The sequence below is a fragment of the Aegilops tauschii genome, chromosome 3, assembly GCF_002575655.3.
Source record: "Aegilops tauschii subsp. strangulata cultivar AL8/78 chromosome 3, Aet v6.0, whole genome shotgun sequence".
Classification (NCBI taxonomy): Eukaryota; Viridiplantae; Streptophyta; class Magnoliopsida; order Poales; family Poaceae; genus Aegilops; species Aegilops tauschii.
This window is the reverse complement of record NC_053037.3, coordinates 619012320-619027702: the sequence shown is the minus strand read 5'-3', so window position 1 is coordinate 619027702 and position 15383 is coordinate 619012320. Positions and strand designations below refer to the sequence as shown.

Here is a 15383-nt window from a genome sequence, read left to right as displayed (position 1 = left end):
TGCTCAACCCCTTAGTGCAAAAGAACGTCACGTTATATTGCCATTTATGATAGCAACCTTTATTATGCAGTCTATCGCTTTTATTCTTTGCCATCACAAGTTCGTACAACGCTCAATTTTCTCTTACACTAAATGATCTAACACTTTTTAGAAGCAATTTTTATTGCCTTATTGCACCGATGACAACTTACTTGAAGGATCTTATTCAATCCTTAGGTAGGTATGGTGGACTCTTGAAAATAAGATTTGGGTTTAAGGGTTTTTGGATGCACAAGTAGTATCTGTACTTAGTGCTGAATTTTTGGCTAGCAAAGATGGGGGCAAGCACCACATGTTAAATGATCTACGCCAATATAGCTTCTATGTGAATATGAACAAACATAAATCATTATGTTGTCTTCCTTGTCCAACGTCAACAATTTTGGCATATAATATTTTGATGGGGGCTCACAATCACAAAAGATTTCCAGGATAGTGTATTTGCATGTGAAAGTTCTCTTCCTTATAGTAATCATTCATGAATTGCTTGTATGACCAATATTGTGATTGTCAAGCTTCAAAAGATTTCAACTTCAACTTCAACTTCAACTTTCTAAATCCAATGCGAAGCTACTACTAGGTATGCTATGAGCATATAATTTCAACTTCATTATATTCAATTCATTCAACAATTTACTCATAGGATACAAGTGAAGCACAAGAGTAAATGACAAGCTACTCCAAAAAGATATAAGTGAAGATAAAGCGAGTAGTTAAGTAAATAGGTAGCTATTTGAGGACTCTCTATTATTTAAAAACTTTCGTATCTAAGTATTTTATTAAAACATCAAGCAAAACAAAACAAATAACATTCCAAGAATAGCACAACTCATGTGAAGAAGCAAAAACTTAGGTTCAACCAGTACTAACCGATAATTGTTGATGAAGAAATGTGGGATGCCTACCGGTGCATCCCAAAGTATAGATGCTTGAGACTTCTTGAAATATTATCTTTGGATGCCTTGGGCATCCCCAAGATTGAGCTTTTGTGTCTCCTGAATTCCTTTTATATCACAGTTTTCATAAATCTTAAAAACTTCATACACACAAAACTAAACAAGAACTCGTGAGATAAGTTAGTATAAACCAATGCAAAAACCTTATCATTCTCTACTGTAGCAAATGACTAAAATTATCATCAACATTGCATACTAAATGCCTATGCATATTTAATACTCCTATCCTCAAATAAAATCATTAAACAAGCAAACATATCAGCAATCTGCCAAAACAGTATAGTCTGTAAAGAATACAAGAGTATCAATACTTATTCAACTCCAAAAATTATGAAAATTTACCACACCGTAGAAATTTATCAGAGCTTATTTTGAAAAAAGTTTCAGCATTTTATCATATTCTTACGTTTCTATGGAATTTCCGCAACAGCGACAAACTTTCTGTTTTTTAAACAGCAACTCATATACTTGCAAAATAAGCATGGCAAAGGCTATACTTGACATTTTTATTGAAAATAAAGATGCAAAACATTATTCTAAATAACAGAAAGAAAATCAAAACAAGAGAAAATGATGCTCCAAGCAAAACTCATATCATGTGACGAATGGAAATATAGCTCCAAGTGAGCTTACCGATCATGTTAAAGACGAAAAAAGCTTAGTTGCTTGGATCTTCCTTGAATATTACCTTGGAGTGCCTTGGGCATGCCCAAGATTAGGTTATTATCAATCCTTATTCTCCTCATATCGATATCTCACCCGAAACTTGAAAACTTCAATCACACAAAACTTAACGGAACTTCGTGAGATAGGTTAGTATGATAAAGAGGGCATGGAGTATCAGTTTGGTGAAATGCTTAGAATCATCTCGTAAACTAGAGCAAAGAAAATGCTAACTTCTATAACCCCAATAAGAATTTAACTATCAACTGTAGTTGCTAGTGCGTTCCTATTTATCTCAGAGCTGAAGAGCTGCACTGCATTGAAGTCGGTCTGAAACTGCCAGCTGCATAACTAAACAAGTAACCATCCCATCTAATATATGCACTCTGAATTTTAGTCATCTATGGAACACTTTTAGCTTCACTGCTAAGCTAGCACGAATGATTGATACTATGTTATGCCACTCATACACATCAACCATGTCAGTCTGGCTTGATTGAGGACATCAATATGTAGATGACCAGAGAAAAGAAGAGAGTCCAATGTAGTGGAGATTGGAAACGGAAACAGCAGACAAATTGAGCATTTAAATGAAAATATGCAATGGAACATAAATGGGCTGCATGGCTGACACCGTCAATCAGCAGTGCCAACTCATCTACTGCTTCCAATAATTCAGTTCCTACTATCAGCAGACAGCAATATCAGCTTCTTGCCCATATGAGACAATCAAATACAAGATATAGGTAACTGGATAAGCTACAAATCCAAGACTAATAAGCCTACGTTGAACGAATGTTTCTTTCAGTGGCATCTAGTATGTTACAGATCTACAGTGCTATATTGATGCTTTTAAGGCCATCAGAATCACCCGACAAAAATGACAACTAATTAAAATATGATTTACCTGAGCATTCGGTTAATTTCAAGTTGGTGTATATACTAATGCACATGTCTTGCAACACAATGGACAATCCTAATGATGTGCAATGGAATATTTATGTCCTTCTCTCTTAGAACTGTTATCGAGCTCCTAGCTAGCACCCCAAGTGAAAAAAGGCCTAGAATGTTGGTTAACAGAATATATCTTCTTGAAAGCATGGCAGACCCGTCCTCGAATATTTCTTCCACCACATCCGGCTCAGCATATTCTCTATCTAGTTTAAAAGATGCATCTGATTTTTTTGGTGGAACATGTTATTTTTCAGATCAACGCGGAACATATTATTGAGTACGGTTTTCCCCTGCCACTTTGTTGGAGGACTAGGAGCTAGTTTTTCTGGAGGTAGTATGTCCACCACGATGCAGGTAGTATCATCTCTTAGTCCTCGAGGTAGGATTGCTTCCTTCAAATAAGAAAATATAACACGAAATGAGGGGCCAGAAGTTTGAGTCTATTCACCAATGGAAATGATTGAAAATTAGTTACATTGACAATTCGATTGGCCGCTATATCAGAAGGGTATCCACGAGAACATTCAAGAGCCATTTCAAAAGTCAAATCATCCCATACACCATCGCTTGCAATGATAATTCTGCCTCCAGCATGGGATAGCTGCAACAAAAACGCAATAGAAAATCAAAATAGTGTCACAGCGAACTATGCTCTCAGTGGTGAGACGTAGAAGCAAATCACACCATGAACTACAGATGTTGTGGAATATTATAGAAGACGTCATCTAAAAGGAAATCTATGATAAATAGGCACCCAAACAAAAACATTTGTGAAAATAAAAAAGAGATATGCGGTGCAGAAGGATTTTTATATGAGCAAACCTTCACTTGCTTCACATGAGGAACAGGGATGATGCATTCACCAACATACATCTCCCCGATTGATCTAGATAGGCACAAACCACCTGGCCAGCATCTTAAAGGACCAACCTGAAAAGGTACTCCTACATGATAAATTTCAATAACAGAAATGATTATAGCAAGCAAAACAAATAGTGACCAGGTTATCCAATAGAAGAGTAGATCAAAAAAACATAAGAATTGAGTTAGACATTGATGATATAATGGATGTATGATGAACATTCTCTAAATTAAACAAATTTGTTATACAAACACGGTAGATTTTTACACGCAGATCAAAGTATTCAATATTCATCAATCCCCATGCAAAATACAGAGAGGGAACAACAGCAGGAGTTGTTAAACAAAATCTGCAGGGCGCAGCCAAAAATAGGAATTACCTTATGACGGAAAAAACCAGCAGCACAAGAAATTTAGTCCATCATATCATAAGCTAAGACATTGTTTGGTAGGCACTTAATTTAACAGAGATGTCAGGTGCACGTACGACACAGCATATTTGAGAATTAAGAAACAGATGGTTAGGAGATTACTGTAGAAAATGAGAACTATCAGATTGATAACATGTAACACCATGCATCCACACCGCACATCCCAACTCAAGAGCACAACGGATTATAAAGGTAAAAGAGACGAACCTCTGGACCACCAACAACATTCAGTTGTCCAACCTTGCTTCCCCATGCAGTTACACGTTCCACCCTGTAAAATGAACAGGTCATAAACTGCACAATTCTCAACAAATAACGTCAAAGGCAGGACTTACTCGTCTCGGTTGGAGTCAAAGCGATGATCAGCTGACAAATGGTATAGGGAACCATCAGCTGACTCTAGTATGCAGCGTGAATCACCAACCGATGCTACTGTTACAACCCACTCGTCTATTATCACAAATGTCACAGTTGTACCAGAACTTTCAGCTGAAACAGCAAAAAGACTGTTTCAGAAGATAAAAGAGAGGCATCACTCGAGGTGTTAAGAAAGACAAATTAAACAAAAGCACGATTGTCTTAACCACGCGGCCTAGCACTACAATTAACTGAAGAACATATATGATGGTGTAATATCTAATCAACCAACTAGAATGACTATGAATGGTTCATACAGCTTTACTTCGTCCTTGACAACAAACAAAGTGCTAAGTCCCTACTTGGAATACATGAATTCCGTAGGATGACAGGAATAGTTCGATTGCCAGAAGGATCAGGAACATTTCCAAGTTCACAAGATGGCCTAAATTGTTAGAGTTGTGTCGAATATTATTGTGCAAGTTAGGTTACAGTTGGACTTGGTTTTGGACTGTGTGTAGACAGCGTAGGATTTGTGTCCTAATAGGACACATGTATCCTAGGCCTCTCATATATATCAGGGGTAGACACACGATGTAACCTATGTCAATATAATAGCACAGGCACGCGGGGGTGCCGGTGGCGGTGCCCGGGCGATCGGGGTGCGGTATTGTAGCGGTATCATGGGGAGGAGCGCCCATAGTCAGGCCCCGGCAATGTAGCCATATCGGTGAACCTCGTTAACAAATCTCGATGTCGTGCTTGTGTGATTGCTTGGTCCTCAGTAGATTGACGGAGTGTCTTGGATTTATTCTAACAATTGGTATCATGAGCTATGCACTAAGAGAAACTACTAATTTGCCGTCAGGAGGCGTCTTTGCCGTCTACTTTTCGTCGGGCAAAGGGCAAAGAAAGGGTTTGCCGTCAACAGAAGATGGCAAAGAAAAACTAACGGCAAAATATACTTTGCCGTCTGCAAAATATAATACAGACATCAAAGATCTTTGCCGTCTGCGTTTTGTATTACAGACGGCAAAGTATACAAAACGCAGACGGCAAAGATCTTTGCCGTATGTAGTAGTAGAGGCAGACGGCAAACCAAAGAAACACATCTCGCGGATTGATCTCCTGGATCGATGAGGTGGCACGATCCGCTCCACATGCTCCCGGATCTCTCTCCCACGCCCACACGCCCTCTCTCTCCACCCACCGATGCAAGGGACCCCACCCACCACGCACTTCCTCTATCTCCACCCACCGATGCAAGGGGCCCCACACACCACGCACGTCCTCTGTCTCCACCCACCCATCACCTGCCCGTCCTGGATCGAGATGCCCCGCCCGTGCTTCCCTGCCAGCGCACCATTACTCCACAAGCCACTGCTGCCTCGCCGGACCCCTAGCCACTGGCCTCCTCCCGTCTTTGTGCGACTACGCATGCCGCCGGCCTCCGCGCCCCTCCGAAGGCCTCCGCCCGGCCGCCCGCTTCCGCGCGCCTCCGACGGCCTCCGCCCGGCCGCCCGCCTCCGTGCGCCTCCTCCCTGCTCCGCACGCCGCCGACGTCCGCCTCCTGCAGCCATCCAAGCTGGAGGCCCCGCGGCATCGTTCCTGCCCCGAGCGCTCGTTTCTGGACCATCTCTCCTCTCCGGGCCCCCCGCCGGACTTTGCCTCTCCGCCCCTCGCCAGACTCCGCCGCGGCCGCTCCTCTCCGTTCCCCGCCGCGGCCTCCCCTAGCACGACCCCACCGTGGCCGAGCCTCCCCAACCTCCTCCTCTCCGCCCCTCGCCGGCCTACGCCGCAACCATCCCTCGCCGGACCCACCGCAGCCATCCCTCGCTAGATCCCGCCGCACCTGAGCCGCCCCTCGCCGGACCCCGCCGCGCCTGAGCCTCCACAAACTCCTCCTCTCTGGCCCGAGCACTAGATCTCCCCCGGCAGTGGCAGCGGTTGCAGGATTTGGCTACTCCGGCGACCACCGAATGATGTATTTTTTATAAAATAAAAACCAATCTTTGCCGTCTGTAGTTTAGTCTTGATGACCACAAACGAAACGTTCTGATTGACGGCAAAGACTGCATGATTTTCCGTCTGTTATTTATAAGGCTAACGGCGAAGCAGATTTGACTGAAGGCAAAGTCTTTGTCGTCTTCATGATGAAAAACTGACGGCAAAGTATTCTTTGCCGACTATACTTTGCCGTCTGCTTTCTGACGGCAAACTCTTTGCCATCTGGATTTAGGTCTTTGCCGTCTGTGATCCACAGACGACAAATTACCTGTTTCCTGTAGTGATGATTGCGAAGAGGTTGCTTATTGATCTAGAGGAGGGCGACGAAGTACGTATGATAACTCGGCCGTGGTGATTGGAAGAGTTTCCGATGGGCATGAAAATTGTGGCAGGAAAAGCAATCGGAGCATATCGTTTAGAGTGGTGGCGGACACGTGGAATCGCGGCGGCGTGTCGGAGGTCTCCGTGGCAGATTCGATCGGTACCCGATCGATCGTGTGGGGCCGCAGCAGAGTTCGCAGAGCACACATGTCGACACGACCCAAGCAGCAGTGCTCGGTCGGTGGAGTAGCGAGGCGGCGGGCGTACGTTTTTTTTAGGGGTGAAAGCCAAGTTTATTCATGAAATTCCACATGGTGTGGGATACATCTAAGGTCATGGGGTGCACCAAGCCAATCATGGCGCCCCGGTCCTCTTGAAAAAGAAAACTTGGCTAGACGGTGTGCTTCTACATTAACTGCACGACTCTCAAAAATAAAATTACAAAGAAAAGGCAATGATCTAATGTTTATCTCTCTGATAATTGCTCCATAAGTTCCTCTTGCTCCGGCGTTGATGTCCGAGACCACTTGTTGACAGTCGGAGGCCACCACAAAACTTTGGATTCCCAGGTCTTCTGCTAGCACCAAAGCCTCTCGACACGCCATTGCTTCTAGAGTTGGTGGATCTGTAATTCCTTGCACGACAAGTGCTGAGCTACCCATATAGTTCCCATGTTCATCTCTGCATATTGCTGCCGCCGAACCTCCCCTGGTTCCTAGGACTCCGCCGTCCACATGAATTTTAAAGTATCCTGGCGGTGGCTTACGAGGTCGCGTGTGTACCTGTGTAGTGGTAACCCTCCTTACAGTAGTTTGCTGCATCTTTTCCTTGCCGAGCTCAGCCATATACCGTGTGATGAAATCATGGGTCGCCTGGGGGACTGAAAAATAGCTTCGTGTATTGCTTTGCGTCTCGCGTGCCATATGGACCATAATGTCACCGATACGAACGCAAAATCATCACGTGATAACAGCTCCATCAACGTAAACAACCATTGCTTTGCTTTTGGCTCCGCTGTAGCTATTATTTTATGCGTGATTTCTTCATCAATAAGAGCCCACACGCTCCTAGAGGAGGTGCACTCGATCAGCGAGTGACGCTAGGAATCCCGAACTCCACATAACCCGCATTGCGGCGAGTCACTCATATGGCGATGAGCACTGACGTAATTGGTCGGAAGCGAGTGTTTCGATAATCTCCAAAGAAACATCCGAACCTTGCCCGGCACTTCCGTTTTCCACAGTGTTTTCCAGGCACCTTCTTCGGCCCTAGAGCTGGAAGGACCCGGGACCTCTTCCAACCACGTTTCTCTCCGATTTCTGGTAGCTACTGGCATCTTATATGCTGACTTAATAGTGAAAGTACCGTTTTTCTCATGAAACCATGCCCAAAAATCTGTGATGTTTCGAGTGCATATCGGCATACCGAGAATAACTGTAGCATCCATGGGCATAAAAGTTTGTTGGACAAGCTGTCTGTTCCACGATGCTGTCACAGTAGTTATGAGCTCTGACACATGTGTTGGTGGGTTTGGTGAGATACTCCCGTAGGGACGCATCATCTCCTCTCTGGGTAACCAGTTCTCGGTCCATATGTTTGTGTCCGCTCCGTTGCCAATTCTCTTTATCAATCTTTGCTTCAGAACATCCCTTCCCTATATAATGGCCCGCCATACCTGGCTCGGATGGCTTCCCAATTCAGCCTGGAGTATATCTGAAGAAGGGTAGTATACACTTTTCAACACTCAGGCACTCAGCGACTCTGGATCTTGCAGCAAGCGCCACGCCTGCCTGGCGAGCATGGACAAGTTGAAAAGTTCAAAACCTTTGAAGCCGAGACCTCCCATTCCCTTGGGTTGTGTCATCGTTTTCCAGGAGACCCAATGTGGTTTACGTTTTCCATCCTTTGCACCCCACCAAAACTTACGGATGAGCATGTTCAAATGTTCACATAGGCCTCTAGGTAGCTTGAAACAAGACATGGAAAAAACTGAACAGCCTGCGCAACAGATTTGACAAGAACTTCCTTGCCAGCCGAGGACATAGTACGCTCAATCCAACCTTGCACATTGCTCCAGAGCCGGTCCTTGAGATATTTGAAGGCACCATTCTTTGAGCTTCCTATGTCTGACGGCATTCCCAAGTACTTCTCATTTAGAGTTTCGTTGGGAACGTGAAGTGTATCTTTGATCTCCTGTCTGACCGAATCAGGAACCCCCTTACTGAAATAGATTGATGATTTGGAGTAGTTGATACGCTGCCCAGTCGCTTGACAATAAGTGTCCAGAACATGGTGCACCTCAGTTGCCCCTACATTGTTAGCTTTGAAGAACAGCAGGCTGTCATCAGCAAATAGAAGATGGCTTACTGGTGGTGCCGTAGGAGCTACCTGTAGTCCACCCAAATTGGATGACTCACTTTTAGATTTTAACAGACACGAAAGGCCCTCTACTGCCAGCAAGAACAAATATGGAGAAATCGGGTCCCCTTGTCTGATACCTCTTGATGGGGTAAATTGTTGTAACTTCATCAATTAAACAACACGGAGAACTTGACTGTGGTGACCAAGCTCATCACAATATCAACCCAACCGTTTGTAAAACCCAGCTTTAACATTATGGCCCTCAGGTAAGGCCACTCCACCCTATCATAAGCTTTCATCATATCAAGTTGAGTGCACACGACTGATGTTTCTTGGCCTTGTTCCTCTTCTTAAAATGTAAACACTCATACGCTGTGATGATGTTGTCTGTAATCAGCCTGCCGGGAACAAAAGTTGATTGCTCCTCAGATCTTATTTCAGGTAGAACTACCTTGAGTCTGTTAGATATAACCTTGGAAGCAATCTTGTACAAGACATTACATAAGCTGATTGGGCGAAACTGAGATAGTAGGGTGGGATTTTTTACCTTTGGTATGAGTACCAAAATTGTGTCATTTATACACTTAGCCGACTCCATGCCCTCCACTATCCTCAGGACCGCCTTTGTAACCTCATCCCCACAAATGTCCCAATGGTGTTGGAAAAAATGCGCTGGGTATCCGTCAGGACCAGGTGCTTTCATTGGGTACATCTGAAACAGAGCCGTTTTCACCTCCTTACTTGTGTATGGGGCATTTAACATGTCATTCATGGCTTGAGTTACTTTTGTTGGGACCGTATTCAATACCTGCTCCATATCGTGTACCCCCTCTGATGTATAGAGATTTTGATAGAAGGCTGTGGTCATGTTCTCCATCTCTGTAACATTCCGTACTCTGGCCATCCGGACGCTGGAGGGACTTAATTTGGTTTTTTCTCCTTCTTCTACTTGCCCTGAGATGAAAGAAATATGTATTTTTATCGCCGTGCATCAACCACTCCAGCTGGGCGCGTTGTCTCCAAAGTATCTCTTCTCTGTGATAAAGCTCGGTTAATCTATCAATTATTTTGATCTCCAAATGATTTGGCCCAAATCTGTTTGGGATCATGCGTAACTCCTGTAGCTCTGCCTTTAACCGCTGAATTTCCCGTCGCACATTCCCGAAGTGGCTTCGGTCCCACTGGCTCAAATCCTGTGCTAATGAATGCATCTTGTCGCTTATTCCCATCACCGAATCTCCCGCGCTGCTCTGCCATGCATGTTGGATCAGAGGAGACAGCGACGGGTCCCGTTCCCAAGCCACTTCATATTTAAACGAGCGTGGGGCCCGGCTGCATGATCCATGCACGTAGCTCACAATGAGCGGGGTGTGGTCGCTCGAGGCCGCAGTTCCATGCTCCAAAATCGCTGACGGGAAAGTTATCGTCCAGGCCAGGTTGGCAACCCCTCTGTCCAAACGGACCCGTGTGTACGTTCCGCCTGCTACCTTTTTCTCAAACGTCCAGTCCGTGCCAATATATCCAATGTCAGCCAAACCACATGTGTCCAGGGCATCCCTGAAAGCATCCATCTGTGCTTGGCTTCTATTCCCTACTCCATCATGTTCGTGACCGTGCAACACCTGATTGAAGTTGCCTAGGACTAGCCAGGGTATATCATTTGTGCCAACAATTCCCCTAAGCATATCCCAGGTTTTGTATCTTTCACTGACCTGTGCTTCCCCATAGACAAAAGTCACCCTCGTTTTAACGTCAACAAGTTCATCAATAATTGCATCAATGTGATACTGAGAATAACCAACAACTTCAAGCTTTATTTCATCATTCCAGAAAATTCCTAGACCACCACTCCTTCCCGAACTACTAACATCGTAACATTTATTGAAACCTAAAGAACCAGCGGCGGGCGTACATGGATGCACGTTTTCTAGCCGAGGCCCAAGCTGGCAAGGCCGGCTTGGTGGGCTGGACCAACAGCGCTGCAGAGCAGGCTGAGGGCGGCGGGCTAGGCCCAGACGCTGGGTGTTTGAGGCGTGCCGTGTGCGCGTGGATGAGATTCTCATTGGTTGCTGCGTTGTGCCACGCCGAAGGATAGTGACACGAGTTTTGTTGGAAAAAAAGGAAGCGTCTTGACGAGTGATTGCTAGCGCTGTTGGTGCTATTCATCATGAGCAAGGAGAGGGAGAGGGAGAGGAAAAGTCAAGCATACATGGAGACGTGGTGGAGTTTTGGATCTCTATGACCTCATGCATATGGAAAGGATGCTAGATGGATTTCCTCGTTGGGTCTCTTTGTTTGGTACACGTACAGTTTATGTACGGGATGACAGCGATTGTATGCTGCAATCCATGAAGACGCGGAGTGGCGGGTCTAGATTGAGATTGTCTGGTTCGATCAGCTAAGTGAAATCAAGTGTTGCATCAGACGCAGGTGGTATTTTTACATCATGTGACCATGAAGTTGGGGTATTGTCAGTGCTGGCAAAAGAGAGAACTTTGATGGCATTTGTGGGTGAATAATCTGCTGAAGCAACGAGATGCTTGATGGTGTAGCGGGATGCCATGTCAATAAAGATGGACCATTTGCGGTGGATGGCGGCGTGCGTATAAGGCCTGGAGGAGTCTGGAGCGCGTCGTGACAGGATCATGCAAACGCAGGGCGTCAAGCAACGCACAGTGATGTGCGGGCGGACATGACGCAGGGTGGAGCATGGTTGCAGTCGGGTTATTTCGGCTGGGTCGGACTGGATAGTCTGATGGACTGACATGGATGTTGGTCAAAGCAGAAGACGGCGGTGATTTCAGCGACGACGACATAGGAGCGTGATGCTGGTGGTGGCCGACTTCTAGGGCGTGGAAACACGTGGTGCAGGCTTGAGGGCTTGTGCGGCTTCGACAACACTAAGGCGCGGGGTTCATTCAAGGAAATGTACACATGAGAGCTTGAAGTCGACAGGGCGCAGGGTAGCATAGCGCAGCTACATGGAGTAATGTTGAAGGTGGAGCTGGAGTTTGATGGTCGACTTCACTCTGAGCTGATGGAGGGGCTACGACATAAATGCATGGAGAATCGAAGCCTATTTCAGCGGGTAAAGCGAGAGACACATGGATCGGACTGCGGCCCAATGGTCTGATGGAGACGTGATACTCGGCATCAGTCGGTGATGATCGGTGGTTCTCTGCAATAGGGGTTTGAGTGGTGTGGGTTCGCGGCCTTGGGAGACTTGACCAGGATAGCAGAGGCTCGAAGCAGTGATAGCGGCGAGGCGTGCGGTAAGCACGGGACACAGCGACATGCCAAGACATTGGTGGTCAGACATGTGGTCAGACAAATTGTGTAGGGGGTGCTGAAGCAGTGTTGACGAGTAGCAGATTCAAGTTGGTGACTGGGTCTATCGATGCCAGAAGATGGACAGGAGTTGACCATGGAGAATCTGAGGAAGTGGCGGAGAGTCTGAAATCAAAAACAGAGAGAGTACATGGCCGTATATTCTGTGGTGTTCAGTGCACATGGCAAAGTGCGGGTGACAAGTACAGAAGGAGGCGGAGTGCTATAGTTGTGGGACATGTCAGAGACTATCTAGGAAAAAGGTGAGACAACTGCGAATTTGAGTCAGGGTGACACAGGGCGACGGTGAAATTCCTTCAAGTTTCAGACAGACGGTCATGAAAGAGCGGTGATGTTGAGTTCAGGTAATTCTTATATGTGGCATTCAATATGTGAGTTGTTTACTTTCACGCAGACAGTGGTTGGTGTGTGATGGCGTTGAACGGATTCTTCGAAAGTTGGGAGTACAAAGTAGAGTAATGAGGAACTTAATTTTGCTCAAGTATTGACTGTGAAGAAGACCAGAAGGGACTACAGTTGCAGGTGGAGTCACATGGAGTCTGGGAGTAGCAGCGGTGCTCATGGTGTATCTCAAGTCCAATGTACATGAAGGTTCGACGCACGGATGAAATCCAAGATGATGAAGAATATTTGCCAAGGTGGAGTTTGTTGTTGTGTCGAATATTATTGTATAAGTTAGGTTATAGTTGGACTTGGTTTTGGACTGTGTGTAGACAACGTAGGAGTTGTGTCCTAATAGGACACCTGTATCCTAGGCCTCTCATATATATCGGGGTAGACACATGATGTAACCTATGTCAATATAATAGCACAGGCACGCGGGGGTGCCGACGGCGGTGCCGGCGCCCGGGCGACCGGGGTGCTGTATTGTAGCGGTATCATGGGGAGGAGCGCCTCTAGTCAGACTCCGGGGATGTAGCCATATCGATGAACCTCGTTAACAAATCTCGGTGTCGTGCTTGTGTGATTGCTTAGTCCTCAGTAGATCGACGGAGTGTATTGAATTTATTCTACAGCATGTGCACTAACGAACAGTCATATGAAAAACTACAGTGTATTCCTATTTCCTTAAGGAACTGGAAACTTGAAGTCAACAAGGTAGACAAGGATAGGCCCGATGTACCTGCGGCTTGCAAATCCTTATCTGTCTTGACAAATGCTGCAACGAGTGAACGTGGAAGCACTGCAAGCCAGTCATCCCTGCGTGGAAGCACTGCACGCAGGACATTGTTCAGCAGATTGCTCTTTGCGTATATGGCCGCTCCAGATCCATGGTGGCCATCAAACAGCTATAAACATGTGACACAGTAATCAGTGATCATGATCAATCAACAGAAACACACCACCCCGATTAAAAAATGACCAGCCAAGCCATTAAATAGATCAGATGATAGCGCCGGTCAACCCGACAATAAGATTAAGACACGAGATCATTTGGATCAAAGGTAATATTCCGTTCCTAGTATGTTTTTTACTACGAGTAATTTTTCATACGTAGCAGGCTCCCAACATTCTTGGTCATGAACTAGCAGCCTACGTGCAGACAACCAACAAATATTCTGAACCCTACCAAAAAGGCATGGCAGCTCCGCCAAGCGCGACAGAGAAAAACATGCTGGGTGGGTGTCAATCATGTACAGGAGATTGGAGGAGTGGCCTCCATGTCGCACAATTCCGGGCGGGTATTCTAGAACCTTCTGTCTCTCTTTTTTTTTCGGGTATTCTACAACCTTCTCGAGAGACAGGGCAGGGGAAGGGGGCGCGGGGTGGCAATGCAGTACCGCGAAGACGGAGAAGGAGGTGGAGGGGTCGCCAGCGACGCGCAGCGTGATGTCCTCGCCCTTGCTCGTGACCTCCCGCCGCAGCAGCACGCCGAGCGGCACCGCCGACATCGCCATGGCGCCGCCGCACCGATCGCCTGCCTTCCCCCAAACCCTCCCCCTCCTCCTCCTCCCAGCAAGAGCGCTCAATCAAACGGCTCGCCCCCCACGCTTCGCCCCCGTAACGGAAAGAGGGAGGGAGGGAGGAAAAAATCCACGCGGACTGGCGCCGCTGGTGGGCTCCGCGCGATCGTGGGCGCCACGCGGAAGGGGGCGACCAGGGGAGGGAAGAGGGACGAACGCGTTGCGATTTTATCGGGGCGGAGACGCGCAGTGCGGTTATGATTTGACTCGTGCCAGCTCTGTTTTGTTCCGCTCCGTTAGTTTCTGCTCTGCTGCGTCTCTCTCTCTCTCTTGTTCCGGGCCAGGTGGGGCTGGGTGCGCGCGAGCTGGGTGCGCGCGTGGACAGGTGGGGCCGGGGGGTCTGAGAACCCGAGAGGCGGCCGGCCCGGCCGGCCGGGCGCTGTCGCTTGCTCGGCCTCGATCGGACGGTGGCGCGGGTCTTGACGGGGTCAGGTGGAGGCGCACGTGCTGAGCGGAGCGGCGCCGGCGAGAGGAAAGTGGTGGCCAGCGTGGCCGGCGAAAGGACCTCAACTGTTTTCTCTTTCTTATTGGGAAACGCTTGCCATCATCCTGCGGATCGCAACCGCTGCTTCCGTCACCTTCCCTGCATGCCACGCGTTCAAGTGAGGCCCACACATCATCCTTCGCCGGACGTGTTTAGGCAACACGGTCTATGCTTTTGAAACATATGTGGTGTTGCAATGGGCTTCGATGGATCTATATGAAGTAGCGACCATTATCGTCGGTCGAAACGGTGATGGAGTGTCCACCACATATAAGATAAGAAGAATGCCCACTATTGTCATGGGGTCGCTTCTCCTTCTTTTTCTTGTGCTAGAAATTTGAAACGCACTAGGGAAAGGAGGAGTAGCGACCATCACCGATGGTCACAATATCAGAGAGGGAGTGCCCATCATATACGTGAGATGAAAGTTTAGGAAGGAAGACTCGACAAACCTAAAGTCAACCCGTTGCATATTGAGTAATAGTGATCTATGTGTTGAGTTTCCTGTTATTTGCCTTCGATCTATTTTCAATTAATGTTTCAACATGAACATAGAAAATGTCTGACGATGAAAAATATTTCGTTATGTGCGAATACTGCGAAGACGAGCGCGGCCTATGTGACAGAAATTTCCTAG

At 46.7% G+C, this 15383-nt stretch overlaps 1 protein-coding gene across 1 annotated transcript; it reads right to left on the bottom strand.

Annotated features, from left to right (window-relative positions):
* Positions 1–1913: 1913 nt before the first annotated feature.
* On the bottom strand, positions 1914–14196 carry LOC109786174 (probable protein phosphatase 2C 69). The gene is made up of 9 exons (XM_020344758.2): positions 14080–14196; positions 13422–13587; positions 4240–4393; positions 4112–4175; positions 3435–3542; positions 3088–3213; positions 2853–3004; positions 2737–2811; positions 1914–2001 (listed from the first exon to the last, which is right to left on the bottom strand). Exons 1-9 carry the CDS (start codon positions 14194–14196, stop codon positions 1914–1916), a joined length of 1050 nt encoding a protein of 349 aa, XP_020200347.2.
* Between the last annotated feature and the right edge of the window lie 1187 nt (positions 14197–15383).

Bases quoted from the DNA above. Each gene is read 5' to 3' on its own strand.
- LOC109786174 (XM_020344758.2), bottom strand. From the start codon at position 14,196: ATGGCGATGTCGGCGGTGCCGCTCGGCGTGCTGCTGCGGCGGGAGGTC. The intron at 13,588-14,079 runs GTACTGCATTGC...ACATGTTTATAG, and splicing joins CCTCCTTCTCCGTCTTCGCG to CTGTTTGATGGCCACCATGG. The intron at 3,005-3,087 runs GTAACTAATTTT...TCTTATTTGAAG, and splicing joins CGGCCAATCGAATTGTCAAT to GAAGCAATCCTACCTCGAGG.